Source organism: Ranitomeya variabilis, chromosome 2 (assembly GCF_051348905.1).
Source record: "Ranitomeya variabilis isolate aRanVar5 chromosome 2, aRanVar5.hap1, whole genome shotgun sequence".
In the NCBI taxonomy this organism is placed as follows: domain Eukaryota; kingdom Metazoa; phylum Chordata; class Amphibia; order Anura; family Dendrobatidae; genus Ranitomeya; species Ranitomeya variabilis.
This window is the reverse complement of record NC_135233.1, coordinates 276061542-276083162: the sequence shown is the minus strand read 5'-3', so window position 1 is coordinate 276083162 and position 21621 is coordinate 276061542. Positions and strand designations below refer to the sequence as shown.

At 40.6% G+C, this 21621-nt stretch overlaps 1 protein-coding gene across 7 annotated transcripts in view; it reads right to left on the bottom strand.

Moving 5' to 3' along the window:
- The window catches only part of DLG3 (discs large MAGUK scaffold protein 3), a 372427-nt gene that overhangs the window by 92199 nt on the left and 258607 nt on the right, over nucleotides 1-21621 (bottom strand). For 4 of the 7 annotated variants that reach the window (XM_077284969.1, XM_077284973.1, XM_077284974.1 and 1 more), the window contains 3 exons: nucleotides 16592-16745; nucleotides 7926-8082; nucleotides 7577-7679 (listed from right to left, as the gene is read on the bottom strand). In XM_077284969.1, coding sequence (XP_077141084.1) covers nucleotides 7577-7679; nucleotides 7926-8082; nucleotides 16592-16745 — 414 coding nt within the window. Of the gene's footprint in view, nucleotides 1-7576; nucleotides 7680-7925; nucleotides 8083-8584; nucleotides 12869-16591; nucleotides 16755-21621 lie in introns of those variants that run through there. The other 3 variants (XM_077284968.1, XM_077284972.1, XM_077284976.1) reach the window with 2 other exon arrangements.

The following is a 21621-nucleotide window of genomic DNA, read 5'->3' as shown; positions in this document are numbered from 1 at the left end:
GAATCGGTTGACCGCTGTGTGGGAAATATCCTGAGCTGCCTGCTCCCCTCCTGATTGCAACCTATATAGTTGCCCTGACTTTGGCCATCTCAGTTGCCAATATCAGTGCCCCTACTATGGCTGAAAGAGCAACCGACACAGCTAGGCATTTGAATTGTGTACTGCATTTCCTCTAGCCCCATTTTGTCCAAGTACAAACACTGATTGTTCATCTCATTCAATAAGTCAACTGGAATAAGTTGTTGCTATGAAATATCTTCCCTGGCCACTGGAGTGCTGCAACTTAGAATACTATGGGGCAGCACAGATGGAGGTGTCATTCACAGAATTGAGAGTCCACAAGTCCAGGACTGTGAAGATCACAGACTCAAACTGATGGTTTCACTGTCAGAGGTAACATCACCCTGATGTGACTGAGACAAGTGATGGTCAATATGTTCCATGATGTCCTCTATTTGCTTCCCTCTAGTACATTTGCAGGAGGCAAAAGAGGCCAGTTGTGACTTTTTGTGGCGTTTGATAGTCCTACTTCCCAGATGACTGGTGCACATGGTAGTGGTGATGATGCTGCTACTGTTTGAAGCTTCCCCCATTCTTATTGCCAGATGTCGTGGTATGTTTTCTTTTTACATTACCCAGTCTATTGCCACTATTCTTTTATTATACATTTTTTTAACTAAAGTATAATTAATTGTTGTCACAGTTTTCAACACCAATTATTCCACACTTACTAAAGGACGGGTGTGCCATGTAGGGGTGTCAAATTTGACTGTTAAAAGAGGTATGCAGAAAAACAGTCACAGTTAAATGTCTGGATGTATTTTTTTACATACGTTATTTTAGCTATTTTTTTAAAACACTTATTCCCTTGCTTCACGAACATGACTGAGCAAGAAATGCTTAGAAGATGTCTAAAAAAAACAAATATGGTAACAACCGCAGTATTGGTGTGACATGTATGGATGTTGAATTTGAGTACTAAAATAGATGTGCAAAAAATATAAATAAAAGTAGCCTGTGACATGCACACTTTTGTGAGATACACAGTTAAATGTCAGCATTTTGGTTAATTTTCTTTTTTGTTTTTTATATTCACTCCTTCCCAAAAAATGATTGAATTAGAAATGCAAAAGTATGGTTACTTGTGACAAGCACTGTTTTTGTTCTTTTAGAAATATTCTGTTGGCTTGCTGCTTTCTTGTGCATGGAGAATGAAAAATAATGCATAATTGAAATACAGCAAGACAGCTGCAAACTGCACTATAAAATAAGGCTCCCGTCACACTAGCAGTATTTGGTCAGTATTTTACATCAATATTTGTAAGCCAAAACCAGGAGTGGAACAATTAGAGGAAAAGTATAATAGAAACATATGCACAACTTCTGCATTTATCCCCCACTCCTGGTTTTGGCTTACAAATACTGATGTAAAATACTGACCGAATACTGCTAGTGTGATGGCAGCCTAACACTGAGATCAGTAACCCTTGCACTGCTGCTGACACCTCTCCTATCTATCTCTCCCCTTATCAATTGGCTCTCTGTATTATTCACAGACTACTACACTCTTTTACACAATTATTAAAAAACTACTACAATTTTCTTCCAGTTGGATAACACATTGTAATATGTGTTCAATGTTTTATATGGATTTATCTCCCTATTTATTTTCCTGTGCTGTGAGATCTGACCTTTTCTCACAATACAAATTCACCCTAAAATGGCAGCTGCATTCCCCTCCTTGGCTTTTATAGTCCCTCATTATAGATTGTGCTATACCATGTGATGTGATGGCTGCAAGGCATTTTGGGAAGCCTATAAGGCAATGCCGGACATCACGTGATCCTTCTTTAGTTGATGCAATCGTATAGCAGCAGACATTTTTTAGTTGATTCTCAGAGATCAAATGACAAATTGTTTATATTCAATTCACAGTCTCGATTCACTCAGCTCTAACAAATCTACATAAACCACATAAAAGCTCAATACATCCACTTATATCTGCAATAGGTAATGTCAATAAAGCAATCTTTCAAAAAAGTATGTGAACTAGGCAGCATCAACATTGTACAATCAATAGCAGCTGCAATAACCATATGTAAAAAGGCATACTATATAGAAACAGTTATTGCCATGACTACAATACATTTGCTATTACATAAGACACAAAGATAAATGAACGATATAAAATTACCATTATTAATAATAAATCAGTGATGAGCGGATAACAGGGAACATTCAAGTTCAAATGTATTCATCCTCCACCTACACAGCCTGACTGACAGCTACACACAATAATAAGGAGAACATACAAACTCCTTGCAGATATTGCCCTTAGTGGGATACGAACCCAGGGTAGCACTCATAGCAAGCATCCAGGGGAGTAATGACCACAGTTGCAGAGGTCACGACTGGGCACATGTATACCATTATGGGGGATATATATATATATATATATACATATATATATATATATATATATATATATATATATATATATATATAATCTCAGAAAGGGAAACATATATAGATGATATACATACATATATAAATATATTTATTACACACATATACATACACCAGGATGAGGTGCCCCGGCCCAAATCTAGCACCAGGGCCCATCGGACTCTAGTTACGCCACTGTGAGAACCCATCTGCGCCCCCTCCTGTGACCCGGTCGGTGAGGCCATTATTGGAACCATACACTGCAATACTTCAGTATTGGAAAAAAGTAATATACGATACAGTGGGGGAAAAAAGTATTTAGTCAGCCACCAATTGTGCAAGTTCTCCCACTTAAAAAGATGAAAGAGGCCCGTAATTGACATCATAGGTAGAACGCAACTATGAGAGTCAAAATGAGAAAACAAATCCAGAAAATCACCTTGTCTGATTTGGCAAGATTTATTTTTCAAATTATGGTGGAAAATAAATATGTTCATCTCACATATTTTCTTCAAGTCTTCACAAGATCGGCACACACTGTTGGTGGTATGTTGGCCCATTCCTCCATGCAGATCTCCTCTAGAGCAGTGATGTTTTGGGCCTGTCGCTGGGCAGCACGGACTTTCAACTCCCTCCAAAGGTTTTCTATGGGGTTGAGATCTGAAGACTGGCTATGCCACTCCAGGACCTTCATATGCTTCTTACGAATCCACTCCTTCGCTGCCCTGGCGGTGTGCTTGGGATCATTATCATGCTGAAAGACCCATCCACATTTCATTTTCAATGCCCTTGCTGATGGAAGGAAGTGTGCACTCAAAATCTCACGATACATGGCCCCAGTCATTCTTTCATGTACACGGATCAGTTGTCCTGGTTCCTTTGCAGAGAAACAGCCCCAAAGCATGATGTTGCCACCCCCATGCTTCACAGTAGGTATGGTGTTCTTTGGATGCAACTCAGCATTCTGTCTCCTCCAAACATGACAAGTTTTGTTTCTACCAAACAGTTGTGCTTTCGTTTCATTAGACCATATGACATTCTCCCAATACTCTTCTGGATAATCCAAATGCTCTCTAGCACACTTCAGATGGGCCCGGACATGTATTGGCTTAAGCAGGGGGACACATCTGGTACTGCAGGATCTGATTTCCTGGCGGCGTAGTGTGTTACTGATGGTAGCCTTTGTTACGGTGGTCCCAGCTCTATGCAGGTCATTCACTAGGTCCCCCCATGTGGTTCTGGGATTTTTGCTCACCGTTCTTGTGATCATTTTGACCCCACGGGGTGAGATCTTGAGTAAGCCCCAGATCGAGGGAGATTATCAGTGGTCTTGTATGTCTTCCATTTTCTTATTATTGCTCCCACAGTTGATTTCATCACACAAGCTGCTTGCCTATTCCAGATTCAGTCTTCCCAGCCTGGTGCAGGGCTACAATTTTATTTTTGTGTCCATCGACAGCTCTTTGGTCTTCACTATAGTGTAGTTTGGAGTGTGACTGTTTGAGGTTGTGGACAGGTGTCTTTTATAATGATAAGTGCAAACGGGTGCCATTACTACAGGTAATGAGTGGAGGACAGAGGAGCCTCGTAAAGAAGAAGTTACAGGTCTGTGAGAGCCAGAAATCTTGCATGTTTTTAGGTGACCAAATACTTATTTTCCACCATTATTAGCTAAATAAATCTTGCCAAATCAAACAAGGTGATTTTCTGGATTTGTTTTCTCATTTTGACTCTCAAAGTTGTGGTCTACCTATGATGTCAATTACAGGCCTCTCTCAACTTTTTAAGTGGGAGAACTTGCACAATTGGTGGGTGACTATCTATCTATCTATCTATCTATCTATATATATCTCTGGCAAAAATGAAGAGACCACCACATCAAATCCCTGTCATGGGCAGCCCAATCTCCAGACCTGAACCCCATTGAAATCCTCTGGAATGTAATCAAGAGGATGATGGATAGTCACAAGCCATCAAACAAAGAAGATCTGCTTACATTTTTGCGCCAGAAGCAGTGTGAAAGACTGGTGGAAAGCATGCCAAGACGCATGAAAGCTGTGATTAACAATCATGGTTATTCCACAAAATATTGATTTCTGAACTCTTCCTGAGTTAAAACATTAGTATTGTTGTTTCTAAATGATTATGAACTTGTTTTATTTGCATTATTTGAAGTTTGAAAGGACTATTTTTTTTGTAATGTTGACCATTTCTCCTTTTCAGAAAAAAAAAAATACAAAATGTATTGCTTGGAAATTCAGAGACATGTCAGTAGTTTATAGAATAAAAGAACAATTTACATTTTACTCAAAAATACACCTATAAAGAGAAAAATCAGACAAAATGAACATTTTGCAGTAGTCTCTTTATATACAGCTTTGGCAAAAATTAACAAAATAACTATCAAAAAGTTGATAAGAAAATCTACTGCTGGAACCCCCCAAGGTGGTCATCATAAAGTGCCTTTGACATAAAAATAAAACAATTTTTTTTACAAATCTTGGAAAAGTTCATAATTCTTTTAAGCCGCTGAAATAGTACATAAACAATGCACGTTTAATATCACCATAATCGTACTGACCCCGAGAGTCATATTACCAGGTCATTTTTACTATACAACTATCACCATAAAAATAAAACTCAAAAACAATCTCAAATTGAAATTTTTCGTTTCTCCTCACTTTTTCTCCCATTTCTCAAAGCATCATATGGTAAATAAACTGGTTTCTAGCAGAAAAACAACTTCACATTAAACAAACCCACACATGGCTATGTCAATGAAATTTTTTTTTAAAAAGTAACGTTTCTATGAAGAAGGGGAAGAAAATGAAAGCACAACAACAATTGGTGGTGTGTTAAGAGGTTTAACTTACAACAAAGATTATACAGCTGTTCTGACTTGGATTATGAAGGTAAGTACACCAGAATCATCTGGTCAAAAAGATTGATTTAAAAATATTATGTGGATTATATGGTCAAATCTGGGAACAGATCTTTGCCTGGATTATCTAGAAACAGCCTATACTGTACCACAACTTATATGTAACAGCTTTATTTATATAATTACATAGTTTTATAAATTGAAGAAAGGTCTATAGAGTTTGACCTTTCTCAATCAATTACATGTGTATAAACTGTCTGAATTTGTATTTATGCATTAACTCTTCACAATGGATCAGTGAAAAATGGATGAAATAGTGATGAAACAGTGAAGTATTTCTTTAGTTTTTCCTCTGTGTTCCCCATAGACATTAATGGCTGAGTCTGATCCGCAAAACTGATGAGAATAGAACATGCATGGAGTCTCATGGATCGGACACTTTGATCATTGCTTAAAACGGATGTGAGTACAGATCAGTGAAGCTCTATGGGTCAGTGTGCCATCCGAGAAAACACTGGGCAGCACACAGACATGTCACACCCATGTGTGAATGCGGCCTTATATGCATCTTGAGTGGAACTTTTTTATTAAGCACAAGGCTACAAAAGTTTGTGTTTAGCCCCACATTTAGACCATTTTGCCATACATAAAAGCTCATTTGTCCCCTCCTTTTTCATCTGCAGGAGTCTGCACCAATACATCATCGCAATGTCCTCTGAATAGTGTGTTTTTACTGCCATTTTTCCTGTGTTTTCTCCTTTTTTTGATGCGTTATTAATATCTAGCAATGGCGTATCTAGGTGGGACAGGCGAGACATTTGCCCCGGGTGCGACCGCTGTCGGGCCACCTGATATGGTGGTACAAAGGTGTCTCCAAGGAGGCTGCATTTTGCTGCCCCCCAGAGTGGGATTTGGCCGTTCTCTGAGCCGGTTGTCATGAGACTTTGTCAACTTATCAAGATGTCTTAAGATATTTTAAACCAGAAAATCGCCAAAAATAACCCAATGTTTTTACATTTTCGGTGTGGTTTTTTTCCGATATTACTATATAATATATATAACTACAGAACGTTTGATAGGCCGACACTTCCTGTTCTGGTAACACCTTTAGTCTAAAAGCCTCATATACATAAAATAGCAGTGGGACAATTAATCAGCTGACGGCGTCAGCATCTCCGCCATTTTCCTCACATAGCAGCACTTGGTTTGGCTGAGATTTTCTGTGGAGAGCCGGTGTCAGACTTCTCTTGAGATCCAACAGGCCGCATCCTTCTTTGCCTTCATACACATTACCCCAGGGATGCACAACCTGTGACTTGGGGGCCACATGTGTCCCTCAATGCTATTCTGTGCGTCACCCAAACATCTGGTCATAGACTTGCTTCCCTGTGTCTCTTGTCTTGTCTGATTGGCAGCATTTTGTAAACACTGTGCATAGACAGAAAGCTGCCAATCAGTGGTGATGGTGTGGTCGGACTACATGGCAGCAGGCTTACTAGTCCTCTAATGATAATGTCTTACTGGTAAATAAAGAGTGATTTTATCAATACTAAGGAATGTAGCCCAGTAAGTGACACATCGCTGGAATCATGGTCTCTGCCCCTACATTATGGTGTTCACAGATTTGGTGACAAAATCTTGATTACATGTTCCCTTTAAGGCTGAATTCACACATACATGTGATACGTCCGAATGCGGTCTGAATTTTTTTTTTCCCCAGACAGGACTCAGAGTGGAATGGATTTACTCACACAACCATTAAAATCATGGATCTAAGAGTGAAATCTGTGACACTCATAACAGGTCCTACTCTGATCCGATTTGTAGGTCAGACTCAGCCATCCAAGACTACGGGGATCAGTGAGACCTGATGTAAATCGGAAGGCTTCCACATTGCTTGCGTTTTGCATACATGTCTCAAGGATCTGTTGCAAAGTGATAAATTTGAATAAATCTGTGATTTTTTAAGGTTTTTTTAATTGGCTTGGAAGCAAGCACACCTCTTCATTGAAAAAAAAAAAACAGGAAAAAACTAGGATGAAAGTTGAAAAAAAAAATCCAGTCCGTTTCTAGTGGATGGTAACACACGGATGTGTGAAACTAGACTAAAGGAATTGAACGTTTTCTAAACCCGCCATCCTTTTGATGTATAAAGGTCTTAATTAGCTAGATAATACTTAAAGCCTGAAAACATATGTCTGGACCCTTTGGAAAGGTATCAGAAAAGTGGAATATGAAAATGTATCTTACCTTCTGGTCGGTATTGTGCTACTATTGTAACTGTTTGTCCTGCCCGCTTTAGTGCAGCCGCAGCTTGCTCGTGTGTTGCACTGCGTAGATTCACTCCATTTACCTATAAGAGGGAAACAAACCTATATTAAAGCTAGAGGAAAAGCTAAATAAATCCAGTTTGTAAGGTTTAGATAAGTAGAAAGCCAGTAGACATCATATCCAACCTCCAGTGCAGCTCCAAAGGTTAAAATGTATTATGTTTATAGACTGAGATTTTCGTTTTAATCATATAGTTGCTAACATCTTCCATTATAGGAACTAATTCATGTTATTGAAATTAATCTTAAAAGTTTAACAAGAAACTCACAGAGAGGATGCGATCCCCACGACGCAGTTCTCCACTAAGATCAGCTGGTCCTCCAGCGAGAATGAATGATACAAAGATTCCTTCTCCATCTTCTCCACCGACAATGTTAAATCCCAGTCCTGTAGATCCTTTATGTAGAATGATCTTGCGTGGTTCCCTGGAGACATGACGAAAAGACATGTCTAGCACTCAGAGCTAAGTGAAGGAAGTACAAGGCAGTGATGGTAAGAAATGGCAGGATAATTTGGATGAGAACAAAAGGCTACGTAAAATGTAAAAAAGCTGGAGAGAGAAACATCTGGCTGGACCTTCAGAAAGAAGTATCACACTAAACGTGGGATACAATAGGGAAGATAAGAGATGACACAAACAGAAGGATGTTGTAGTCTGTCCTGTATCAATGGCTCAATGAGATGGAAGCTGGATATTGAAGGTGCTGAAAAGCCGGTCTGACAAGTGCTATCAAAGGAAATCACTGTCTAATGAAACCTCCTGACAAGTTTCAGGGCAGGAACAACTATGGATTGCAACATAACTCATCATCACCTCTGCTTCAACACTGATCTGTTCCCCCCAAACACAGTAGTAATTGTGGTCTCAAATAGTCCTCGTTCTTTTTTTTCAGAATGAATCAGATTTTGTCACCTTCTCCTTCCTACCTCTCCTTGTGTGTCCTGTGTACCAGCTGTCGCTTGGAGGGCGCAGAGCTTGGTGGTCTTCGATAAGACATGGATGACGAGACGTTGACAGTAAACATGAGGGCAGCTCCCAGACTACAATCCCACCTCTTCTGCTTCCTATTCTTCCCCTTGTAACTATTGACCCTATTGCTCCGAGGTTTCTGTGCTGAAGCCACCAGTTCTCTACGCACACCCTGTCTTCTTCTGCGGCTTCTCCTACAGATCTGTCATGGTGCAGGCAGCAGCCTTGCTCTCTTTCTAACTATGGTGTCTGAACACTTGGTTGTTCTCACACATTCTTTCTCACAATACAAGGAGGGTGTTGCTGACACCTCTTTTCTGTTTCGTTGATTTAACCTTTTCCTGATAATTTGTAACTATGCAGAAAACAGAGGAGGCTTACTGAAGCTTGTGAATCTGTGTGTTTGACTGTGACAAAGTTAAAACTTTACCTCTGGGAAACGCAAAGTAAGGAATGTTTCCTGGGAGTGATTGTCAGCCGGGGACAGCTCTCTATCCTGGGTTACACATTACAAGCTTTTAGTTACAGGCGTCAGTAGGATAGTTAACATTCCCATCATTCCATGTGAGCTGACTGTCATCTGGTCCCAGCCAGCACTAATAATGGTGACGTCATCAGGCCACATGTCTACCAGGTTCTTCCAAACAAGCCACTGTTTTAAAATAGGGCGGAATGACGGTTGACTAATTTGTGTCGCCTGTTATTCTGCACCACCCAAAACTTTTTTCCTCCTAAATGTGATCTCTTTTCTTACACACCTTTTTCTCTTCGTAATCTTTTTCCTACTAAGGTTAAGTTCACACGTTGCATTTTTTCAGCTTTTTTATGCAAAATTTTAAGCTGTGTTTTACTGCACCAGCAAAATATATGAGATTTCATGCATACACATTTTTTATTTTTTTTTAATTCTTGACTGATTTGGAAGGCTGCTGCGTTTTTTTTGCAAACTGCAGCATGTCATTTCTTTCAGCACTTTTTGCAGCGTTTTTTCACCCACGGAAAGCAATATATGCAAAAAAAAACCTTAACGAAGTTGCATTATGATTTCTTGGGGGCATTAAACTATCAGCATGCACAAAACACAACAAAAATGCAGCAGAAAAATCTGATTTTGTAAGCAGATTCTTTACTGCCAAAAGAGCAACTTGTGAACATAGCCTTACGATGATTTCACACACAGGTTTTTTTTTTGGTTTTGGTTTTGGTTTTTTTTTAAAGCAATCAATTGTTTGCAGCATTTTTGGAGTTTTTTTGCAATAAAAAATGTTCTTGAACAGATATTTTGTTTAAATCAATAGGTAAAAATTACACCCCTCCTCCTCCCACCCCCGCAAAAAAAAAAACTGCTAATGAAGAATGCATGAAAATCATGGTGTTCTTTTAAAACAAAAAATGCTGCAAAGAAACTATGAGCAAAGGAAGCTTTAGGGTATGTTTAAACAGCGGGTTTTCAGGTGGATTCCAAGAAATGACATTGTGCACCTGTACTGTGTTATGTCACTTCTTTGGAAATAGCAGCAAAATGGAAAAATCCATCAGCCGCAGGAAATGAGGAAAGTATATTAAAACATTTTATTAGCAACATAGGTAAAAAAGGGGAACATTTAAAAATCAAAACATAGAAATAGAATAAAAACATTAGACATTGCTCTATGCATTTCAAGCATAACCGCACTTAGTCAGGACTGTTAAAACAGATTGCATACGGACGACAAGCAAGAAAAAAAAATTGTCCCACTTTTCTGAATGATATTTTATTCACTTTTGTGAACTTACCCTAAGAATTACTTATGAAACGTGCTATAGATATTAGATTCTGCACGTGAAACAGTTTTTCATTAATAAATATGTTGAGGCACACAAGAATAACCACAATCAAATGAAGAATTAGCAATGAGGGGAAAAGCGAGGTCGCACCAATACGGCTGCCCTGTGGACACTGTCTGCCACGTATCGCCCCCTGCCCATTGCTCTACCCTGCCCTTGAGGCCTGAACCTTTTTTATACAGAGTCATTTTCCATGTCACTGACGCTGTATTTTGAAGAATGGTTCCAAATATCCAACAGACATTTTCCATTCGATCATATTGGGGAGTTTCCATATCTTTGGTGGGCTCATCCACTGAGGCCTAGTGCCAGCCCCCCGGACAGTCAGCTATGGGATGTATAGCTACCACTGATAATAACAGATTTCTTGTATGCCTGGTCAATTAAATGCAATGATAAATCACTGTTTTATCACTTCTCCATACAGTAAATCGATGTCAGGTTTGCGTTCTTCGTACATACTACTTAGAAGGCAGCCATGCTTGGTAGAACACATGATGCCAGGCCTCCGGTATCCGTTAATAATGGCCATCTGTAATATGAGGGTACTTTGAGGAGTTAGAACATCCTCAGTCCCAGAAAAGTCTTCAATGGACAGAGGGTTTTTTTTTAGATTTGGAAGGTTCTGCACTTGAACCAAACTAATTATTATCCTGTCTATATGTGAGTAAGTCAGATATTAAATTCCCAGCATTCATCTCTGAAACTAGAGGTTTGCAAAACAGGTTTTGCTGGAATTGGTCATTATTATATCTGCACAGTATGTTTAGTCTCCTAACGAAACCTTCCTTTCAGTCTTCCTTTAGGTCAATGATACAGTATAATTACATATTACAGTTACTAAAAAAAAAGGTTCCAATGTAAGTGGAGCTCAGGAGGTGGGTGCAGAGGCAGGACATATAGGAGGTCTTTGGCCATTAATGTGCTGCCAGACTTTATCAAATGTGCACCAGTCACTTCACTGTGTATAGACCTACAGTATAGCATGAGTACTAGAAATTACCGCACTCCCACCAAAAAGGCAGGGTACTGCTGTATGTGACAGTCTCGGAGGAGTGCATTGCTATGATGACAGCTATGCTTGTGTAACCCTCCGTAGGCCTGTGTTACACCACGGGTATGGACTGAGCACAGTGTGACATTTCACCCCTTTCCATCACGTCCAACAGGTTATTTTCTATGCTGCAATATATTGCACGCACTTTATGATAACTATAGCTTAGCTATTTTACACAGTGCAGGCGACTAGAAAGCTGTTATTAAAAAGGGAATGTGTCTCCAGGTTTTTGCCACATAATCTGAGAGCAGCATGATGTAGAGACTGAGAACCTGATTCCGACATTGTAACTTATTGGGCTGCTTGCTGTAGTTTTGATGAAATCCCTGTTTTATCGGTAGATTATCACTAGAGGACTAGTAAACCTGCTGCCATGTCGTCCTCCATATTCATGATCTCCGTATAACCCCACCACCGATTGCCAGCTTTCTGCCTATGCACAGTGTATACAGAAAGCTGCCAATCAGTGATGTGGGTGGGATTATACAGAGCTCGGTATTCAGAAAACTGCTAGACCTGCAGCAGAGTAAACAGGGACTTTATTAAAACTTCGACAGCCACATAGCTGGAATCATGCTGCTCTGAGAAGGGGCAATAAAAACCTGGTGACATATACCCTTTAAATTACAAAAAGGGACAGACCACCTCTTTTAAAGATTCCTGGAGGTCACTGTTGTATATCCCAAAAAATAAATGTACACGCTATACATTTAGCCTCTTAGTTAATACTATAGGTTTAGCCTTTGACAGTCACAGTACTTATCCCTATATCTTTATGGCCTAGCACATGGCAGCTTCTGGCTGTGTGACCAAATGGCAGCAAGGTCACAGCCGATGTCATTACTTGGGGAAAAATAATCTTTATTTAATTGCTGATGTGTAAATCCCTCATTGCTCAGACTGTCCTGCCTGGCCTCATCGGCCCCTAGTGGGTTGGATATACCTTTTCTGAACTTATTCTAGAAATATTAAACTTAATTTATATCTGCGGTGTCTTTGTCTGGATTCCTTTGTTTAAATGGAGTTTTCACTACTTTTACATTAATGACCTTATTCTTAGGCTAGGTCATCGGTATAAGACCATAGGGGTGCCGGGTGTCGGACCCCCACCGATTTTACATTGATGACCTATCCTAAGGATAAAGGTCAATAATGTAAAAGTAGTGAACGACCTGTTTAATAATCTATTGCTGCCTTTTCACCATTTCCCAACCTTGCTTTTGGCCCTTGTTTGCCCATTTACCTAAAGTTTCAAAGGTTGGGGAAGACAGGAATCTAAATAGTGCAATTTGGTTGACCATGGAAGGGTTAACCTGTCCAGACACATTATATTAGATGACTAATGTAAAGAACTAATCTGACTGTCCACAAGCTCCGCTTCAGGGAAAAAAAAGGATTTGGCTCCTTAGAGTTTAACCTGCTCAATCCAGTTATACAAGTGCGGTACCCGGGTACGTGGCAGCTGCTGATCCCCATGCACCTATATGATGATTTTTGTAGAATACTGGTACTAAGCAGGCAGTGTCGGACTAGGATCCCAAGGGCCCACCAGTAACCAATTCCAGACCCCACTTTTCAGCTTCATGCAGATGTGACATTATCCTCAATCACGAGTTTATATAACAATGAGCTGGGTAGATTGTCAAATGACTAAGATTCCACCTTGCACAGGGGCCCACCAGAGGATTTACCTGTCCCCCGTGGGCCAGTCCGAGCTTGCTAGCAGGTAATAGTTACTACTACGCCAAAGATATCTACACTTCTGTATCCATAAGATGATGCAGAAAAGTGATAGCGGGTGACCATCTGACTTTGCTGGCAGTGCGCATAAGGGATGGTTGTCGCTCAGTCCGAGACCACCCCCCAAATCTAAGGCTCTGTGCACACATTGCTTTTTTTTGCGTTTTTTCGCTATAAAAACGCATTAAAAAACATACATTAAGCATCCTATCATTTCGAATGCATTCTGCAAGTTTTGTGCACATGATGCATTTTTTCCGCAAAAAAACGCATCGCGGTAAAAAACGCATCATGTTCATTAATTTTGCGGTTTTTTTAACGTTTTTCCCGCTATATAATGCATTGGGAAAGCTCCGGTTTTCTTCAGGAATTTTCTGCAAGAAATTCTTACGTGTGCACATACCCTAAGGCTATGTGCACACGTTCAGGATTTCTTGCAGAAATTTCCTGAGCAAAACCGGACATTTTCTGCAAGAAATCCGCATGAGTTTTTTCACGTTTTTGATGCATTTTTTGTGTGCGTTTTTTTCACTTTTTTTTCCGGAGCTTCCCAATGCATTAAATAGCGGAAAAAGCGCAAAAAATCTGCAAAATTAATGAACTTGCTGCGTTTTTTACCGCGATGCGTTTTTTTCGGGGGAAAAAACGCATCATGTGCACAAAAATTGCGGAATGCATTCTAAATTATGGGATGCTTAATGTATGCATTTTTTAATGCGTTTTTATAGCAAAAAAACTTGAAAAAAACGCAACATGCGCACACAGCCTAAGACGTCATTGATGTGACTTATCCAACACTGTCATTACTTATGTGATGGGACAAATAATGGACATGAATGTGAACAGTGTAAAATATTTATCAGTAAATATGTAACAATGTAGTAAGAGGGATGTACCAACAACGTATATGAGTATTAATATCTCCTTAGACATGTTTGCTATTACTTACGCCAACCCTCTTGTCCCATTCACTGTGTTGTCGTTCTAACCCTTTTCCTGGTTTTCTCCGTTTCCTCCTTCTGCAAACAGAACTTTGAGCAGACACCTTTTTCTTAAAGTGAAAGTGTCCTTTTTTTATAGGATTACTATTAGAAAAATATAAAATCTATTCCTGATCTCTACATGATCGGGACGTGATTGGTAAGTAACTATTTTAAATATCCATGTCACTGTCACAGATCATTATCACGTGCTTACAGACAAGGAACGCTGGAAATCTGAGCACTACTGCCCCCTTGTGCCTCACAAAATGTATATGACGAGCGCCTACCGTTGCATGTTTCTCAGTATTTCTACTTTTAATGCAAAATGAGGCAACTTAATATCATACTGTGATTTAATCTGCATTTCAATCTTTCTATCCTAGTAGGATCCCTGCAGTTAGCACTGACGAGGGTCTCACTATTCAATATAAATACATGTGATTCACAGCAGTCTATGGACAGGCGGAAGGAAGGACATGACCGAAGAACAGCTTTGGTTACTTTTATGGCCATAGGTGCTTGGATATTGTTCAGATTGCTAAATACTGAGACATGTAGGCACTACACAGTTATGGTGGGCTGAGACATGTAGGCACTACACAGTTATGGTGGGCTGAGACATGTAGGCACTACACAGTTATTTCTGGCTGAGACATGTAGGCACTACACAATTATGGTGGGCTGAGACATGTAGGCACTACACAATTATGGTGGGCTGAGACATGTAGGCACTACACAATTATGGTGGGCTGAGACATGTAGGCACTACACAGTTATGGTGGGCTGAGACATGTAGGCACTGCACAGTTATTTCTGGCTGAGACATGTAGGCACTACACAATTATGGTGGGCTGAGACATGTAGGCACTACACAATTATGGTGGGCTGAGACATGTAGGCACTACACAGTTATGGTGGGCTGAGACATGTAGGCACTACACAGTTATGATGGGCTGAGACATGTAGGCACTACACAGTTATGATGGGCTGAGACATGTAGGCACTACACAGTTATGGTGGGCTGAGACATGTAGGCACTACACAGTTATGGTGGGCTAAGACATGTAGGCACTACACAATTATGGTGGGCTGAGACATGTAGGCACTACACAGTTATCGTGGGCTGAGACATGTAGGCACTACACAGTTATGGTGGGCTGAGACATGTAGGCACTACACAGTTATGATGGGCTGATACATATAGGCACTACACAGTTATGATGGGCTGATACATATAGGCACTACACAGTTATGGTGGGCTGAGACATGTAGGCACTACACAGTTATGATGGGCTGATACATATAGGCACTACACAGTTATGGTGGGCTGAGACATGTAGGCACTACACAGTTATGGTGGGCTGAGACATGTAGGCACTACACAGTTATGGTGGGCTGAGACATGTAGGCACTAAACAGTTATGGTGGGCTGAGACATTTAGGTACTACACAGTTATGGTGGGCTGAGACATGTAGGTACTACACAGTTATGGTGGGCTGATACATATAGGCACTACACAGTTATGGTGGCTGAGACATGTAGGCACTACACAGTTATGATGGGCTGATACATATAGGCACTACACAGTTATGGTCGGCTGAGACATGTAGGCACTACACAAATATGGTGGGCTTCTTGCCTGCTAGTAGGAGTTACTAATATCTTCTCTGTGGTCATAAAGAGAATAGCTTCCATACAGGATACAATGACAAACTTCCCCCATTAGGTTTTATATATGGGAAACAGATCCTAGTAATGATCGGATCAGGTACATTTTAGGCTGAAATTTGTAAATGGGCTTTCCTGATTCAAGCAAACAGTGTGAATTGTGTTCTGTCTCTACCAAATAATGCCGTGGAATAGCTTTGCGCCATGTGTGCTTCCCTTCACAGATCACTTGCCACTTGTCAGTGTTCGCCCTCTTCCTGCTTTCCACATGCAATCAATCGAAATGATTACTCATCTGTACCAAGCACATAAACGGTGAACAGTAAACTCACCCGGCTACAAGATCTGCAGACTCCATGTTCTACCGTTTCCTTCTGGGCTGTGTCAGCCTGAAGTGGGAGGTGAGAAGTACTGAATTTTTCGCCTTCTGTCACTATTTGAACACTCCTGTCCTGACTTGTCAACAGAGTTTTGAGTTACTCTCTGTCGAAACTGTCTGAATTCTTCATCTGAAACTCTACAATAGCTTCCGCTAATGGAATTACAATTTTTAAAGAACATTTCTCAACTTTTTCTACTTCATTTATGATGATAAATTGGAAGGTAATCACAATGTTATTGGAGACGATCTTCATAAGAATGTCATGTTATGATGATTCTTTGTCTCGTCTTACCACCCAAGTCTCACCTGCTGAAGTCTTCTTCTCCTAGCATGTGTCGAGGAACAGGAGAGTATCTAGACGGGGTGACTTGAGGGGGCTGATAAGGAGATTTATTCTCCACGCTGCTCAGGTATCCTCCCAGAGTGGAGTTATGGCTTATGTGATTATCAACAGTGAAAGCTGCAAAATCAATAGACAAATTCCATCAAATAAGTAAAGGTCTAGGACAGACGGACTATAGTAGCACTGGAAGAACATGACAGAAGGAGATTTGCCACAATTAATTCTATTATGTGAGTCTGCAGTGTGTAGTGAAAGAAGAAATAAATATTCATGTAACTGGTAAGCATATGGTTACTGTCTTGAGAAAGAAAATTAATCTCATGGAGTAATCCAGAGTGGCCAGACATTTTTCTTAACCCTTTGACACCAGGGGCCATTTTCTGTTTTTGCGTTTTCGTTTTTTGCTCCCCTTCTTCCAGAGCCATAACTTTATTTTTCCATCAATATCGCTATGTGAGGGCTTGTTTTTTGTGGGACAAGTTGTACTTTTGAAGGACACCCTTGGTTTTAACACATCGTGTACTGGAAAACTGGAAAAAATATTCCAAGTGTGGTGAAATTGCAAAAAAAGTGCAATTCCACAGGTTTTTTTAAACATTTTGCGATCAGGTTAATTTTTTTATATTGATAGATCGGGCGATTATGAATGCGGCAATACCAAATATGTGTATGTTTCATTTTTTTATTGTTTTACTTTGAATGGGGTGGAAGGGAGGCAATTTGAACTTTTATATTTTTAATTTTTTTTTTTTAAATTCATTTTTTTTCACTTTTTCAAAAGTCTCCATGGGAAATTAGAAGCTGCACTACTTTGATCACCTCTGCTACACAGGCGATGATCAGATCTCCTGTGTGTAGCAGAAATGCTCACTTGCTATGACCGATGACCACGGGCACCAACGCACTGTGGCAATGACAACCACGGAGGTCTGCTGAAGACCTCTGGTTGTCATGCCGACCCTTCGGTGACCCGCGATCATGTGACAGAGTCCGCGATGTGCGGAGTCAGTGACGCGCTTCCTGTAAGTGCGAGTTAAATGCCGCTGTCAGAGATTGATAGTGGCATTTAACTAGTTAACAGCCGAAGGTAGATCGCGATTTCACCCGCGGCTGTTGTGGGCACATGTCAACTGTATAGATCAGCTGTCATGTGCCCAGGAAGCTGCGGGCTCAGCGCCAGAGCCTGCACTAAACAGGGGGAATCCGACATGTGCGTACCATTATGCCACATGTCAGAAAGGGGTTAAAGGAGGTCTGTCAGCAAAACATGACTGTTCAAACCAAACACTGCATTTTCTAAGGGACATAGCTCTGATAAAAATCTTTTTTTAGTATCTAAATTAGTTGCTGTGTTTTCCAGTAATCGAACACTAATGGGGTGCTCGGGCCATTCTTGGTGTGGCCGAGCAGTTCAGTGCACCTTCCCACCCACTTATTTTCCATCTATGTGTGACAGATAGATGCTGCACTGTTGATTTAGAATCATCCAACAACTATAAGGGTTAAAATGGTTATAGCAGGCAAGGAGAGGTTAGCTCAGTCCCAGGGGATCCTGGGAAAGTTGTAATTGTGTCCTAGACATCCAAAAGTAAGGTGTGTGCTAGAGAGTCTCCCATCAGACTGAAATCAGACAAGCTGTATAGACCAGTTATTCCTGGGAAGCGATTGTTGTAATCATAGGAGCAGTCAGGACAGCCAGGAGCATCTTTATTGCCTCAAGATAGTAGTGAGAGCTACAGCACCGGACTCATTCCCCTTACCCCCACCTCACTGCATGAGCAAGGTACCGTTCTGCTTTGGTTAAGACACTGTGTGTGAAAATAAGTTATCTTTGAAAAGACTTTCATATATGTTGATGAAGCATTGCATGAGAAGTGATTCTGTGTGATGAAAAGAAGCTTGAATAAAACCCCTGTGACTTCAGCTCAGAACCGTGTCATAGCTGTGTGCCTGTAAGCCGTTACCTTCCCTCTACTGTGAAGAGATATAATTAATGGTTGCCCTGAGTAAGATTTCCCCAGGATTCCAACAACAACTCATGGTTACTTTGTATGTGCATGCAGCATATGGCCAAGTTCACATGTTCAGTTTTTGGTCCCTATTTGTAAGCCAAAGTCAAGAGTGGAACAAACAGAGGAAAAGTATAATAGAAACACATCACTACTTCTGCATTTATCACCTACTCCTGATTTTGGCTAACAAATGCTGATGAAAAATTCTGGCCAAATACTGAACGTGGTCTAACTTGGCCTCTTCTGGCTCCTGTAAAGGCGAGCTGTCACTTAAGGAAGAATAGTACAGAGAAAGATGCAGGTAGGAAGGTGCACTGAATATTCTGGTCTCGCCAAAGGTTCAAATGAGCTTCTCATTAACACATGTAAACCTTTATGGCTGGATAAATTTGTAAGAGTAAATTTTAATATAAGTTTAATAAAATTATAAATTTTTACTGATAATTTCAGTGGATTTTTCTGACCACATATTTTTATAAGTGTGAGACTTGTTTTTGTCTGATTAGTTTTTGCTTTTCCTGTTCTGCAAAGTATTTTGTTCAGTAGCAACCCAAAAGGGGTGAGGCTTATCAGTGTAATGGGCATGGCTTGGTCAATACGGGGCAGGGCTTGGTTTTCCAGCACTATCAGTTTAGAGATCACTCTTCTGTGACCTGCAGAAGCTGGCAGATAAGTAGAACAATGCCCTGCAAAGCACTGATGGTATATTTTTCCATCAAAATATGGAGTGTAAGCATAAGATCATGTCCTTTTATATTCAATTAGTTACTTAACAAGTGGTTTTTAGAGTATCGTTTTTTAAATGTATACATTAATTTATTTAATTTTTATCTGTACTTTTAATTCCATTGGTTTTATTAAAATTTTTAAATAATATTCCCATGAGCAGTATTTGTATACACCCAGAGTTTGTATACACCCAGAGTATGTATCACCCTCCACCAGTGGTGGTGGAATATTTATAACGGTATTGATAATTATACAGAGATTGGCGTTTTGAACTGTTTCAACAGGAAGTAAGATAGTGGAGGTCATTTCACAGCAAAAAGGATAAAAGACCGGCACAGCTATAGCACCTTTAGGCTATGTGCACACGTTCCGGATTTGGCTGCGTCAAATCCGCTGCGGATCTGCAGCGGTTTTCCATGCGTTTTACAGTAGCATGTAAAGCTATGGAAAACCAAATCCGCTGTGCACATGCTACGGAAAATTCTGCACAGATTTGCTGCGGTTTATTTTCTGCAGCATTTAAATTCTTTGTGCGGGTTCTGCAGCGTTTTACACCTGCTCCTTAATAGGAATCCGCAGGTGTAAAACCGCACAAAAACCGCGGTAAATCCGCAGGTAAAAAGCAGGGTGTTTTACCTGCGGATTTTTCTGAATCTGCGCGGAAAAATCCGCACACAAATAAGCAATGTGTGCACATACCCTTAGCCTACTTAAAGCTGACTGATTAATACCTCGCCACTGGAATCTTGGGTGCACACCATGGAAAAAACAGTTCAAATCGTGTCCATAGAAGAAAAAGGTGGTGCTCACCTTTCCTTTACAAAAACTTCCTTTTATTGGGTCACCTTTTAAAACATGCCAGCAGGAAAGTATTCATGTGGAACACAATGGACAACGGCAGTTTCGCGCCTCCTGCACTTCAACTGGTCCATTCGGGTGTTCTCAGGCTTAAACATTGCAGTGTGCTGTCTGCAGAGTACCCCGGATATGGGAAAACAATGGATGTGAATACCTTCCTGCTGGCATGTTTAAAAAAAAGATGAACCAATAAAAGGACGCTTTTATAAAGGAAAAGTGAGTACCACCTTTTTCTTCTATGGACACTATTTGAAAGTAGTGGAGGTCACATCCTTGGAAGAAGCAGTAATGGTGAAACTGAGTCAGACAGCTGATCTCACTGTGATTTAATTTGCACATTGTAAATAAGTTTTTATTCTGTGAGTATAATAGCAGCTTTCTTGTTGTAAACTAATTTCCTTGGACCTCACCTATCAGGAGTACGTGTACCCTTTGTGTCCGTGCAGATGTTTACCTCCGTGCACCTCTTGCTGTCATTCCAGTTAACCAAACCACTGGGACACACAGCAGTGAACAGTGCTGGTATCTTGGCCTACACATGTTGCAATCTGCTAGAGTGATAAACCATAGTCTCTCAGATCAGGGATTCTGTCCCTCTCCGTTTGGGACAAGTAGCAATAACTGGCATGTCAATAAACAGGAGGCATCACAAAATATTCCCACAAAACTTCATCCAATTTTTGTGGTTTCATATGGCAATAAAGAATTAGCTTTCGATCTGGTCTTATGCCCCTCTCACATGCCATGGATTGGAGCATGGCGGCTGAATAGATGATTATTGGAGATCTTATCGACACCTCTTACCGCCTTGATTTGCATAACCTTGTGGCTTGTCGTCTTGGTGTGGCCATCTGAGGAGTGTACATGTATAGTAAAAAAAACCTTAATATTTATCAGTATACTTTGAGTGGCGGCTGTAACACCCCGGCCGGCACTCTTATTGACAGCTTTCTCTGCAGCACATGTGTGAAGCGCAAGCTGCCAATCATTGTGCTGGGGCGTGCTTACAGCCGTGGCTTACTTACTCCGGGCACGCCTCTATGCCTAACAATTATCAGCTCCCGCAGGAATAACGTTCATTTTCTCCTTGTAGCTGCACATTCAGTAAGGCAGCCAGACAACATTGGACCGCTTGTTATCCTGCAGATTAACCTTGTATCTGTATTTTAGAAGCATTTGGAGACAGGGCGTGTTCCTTTTAAACTTTTGCCATTGTTGTTTTTCATATGGGGGGAGGAAGATGTATTGCGCTGCTTGCCATGGAAGATTCAGATCTCAAAGGATTCACCAGCGAGACAATTTGCTAATGGGCCCCTATGTGCATGGGCATAGGGCAGCAGCTGCATCCCCCCATACCCCGATAGCTATGCCTCTACCGTGTAAAGATGCTTTAA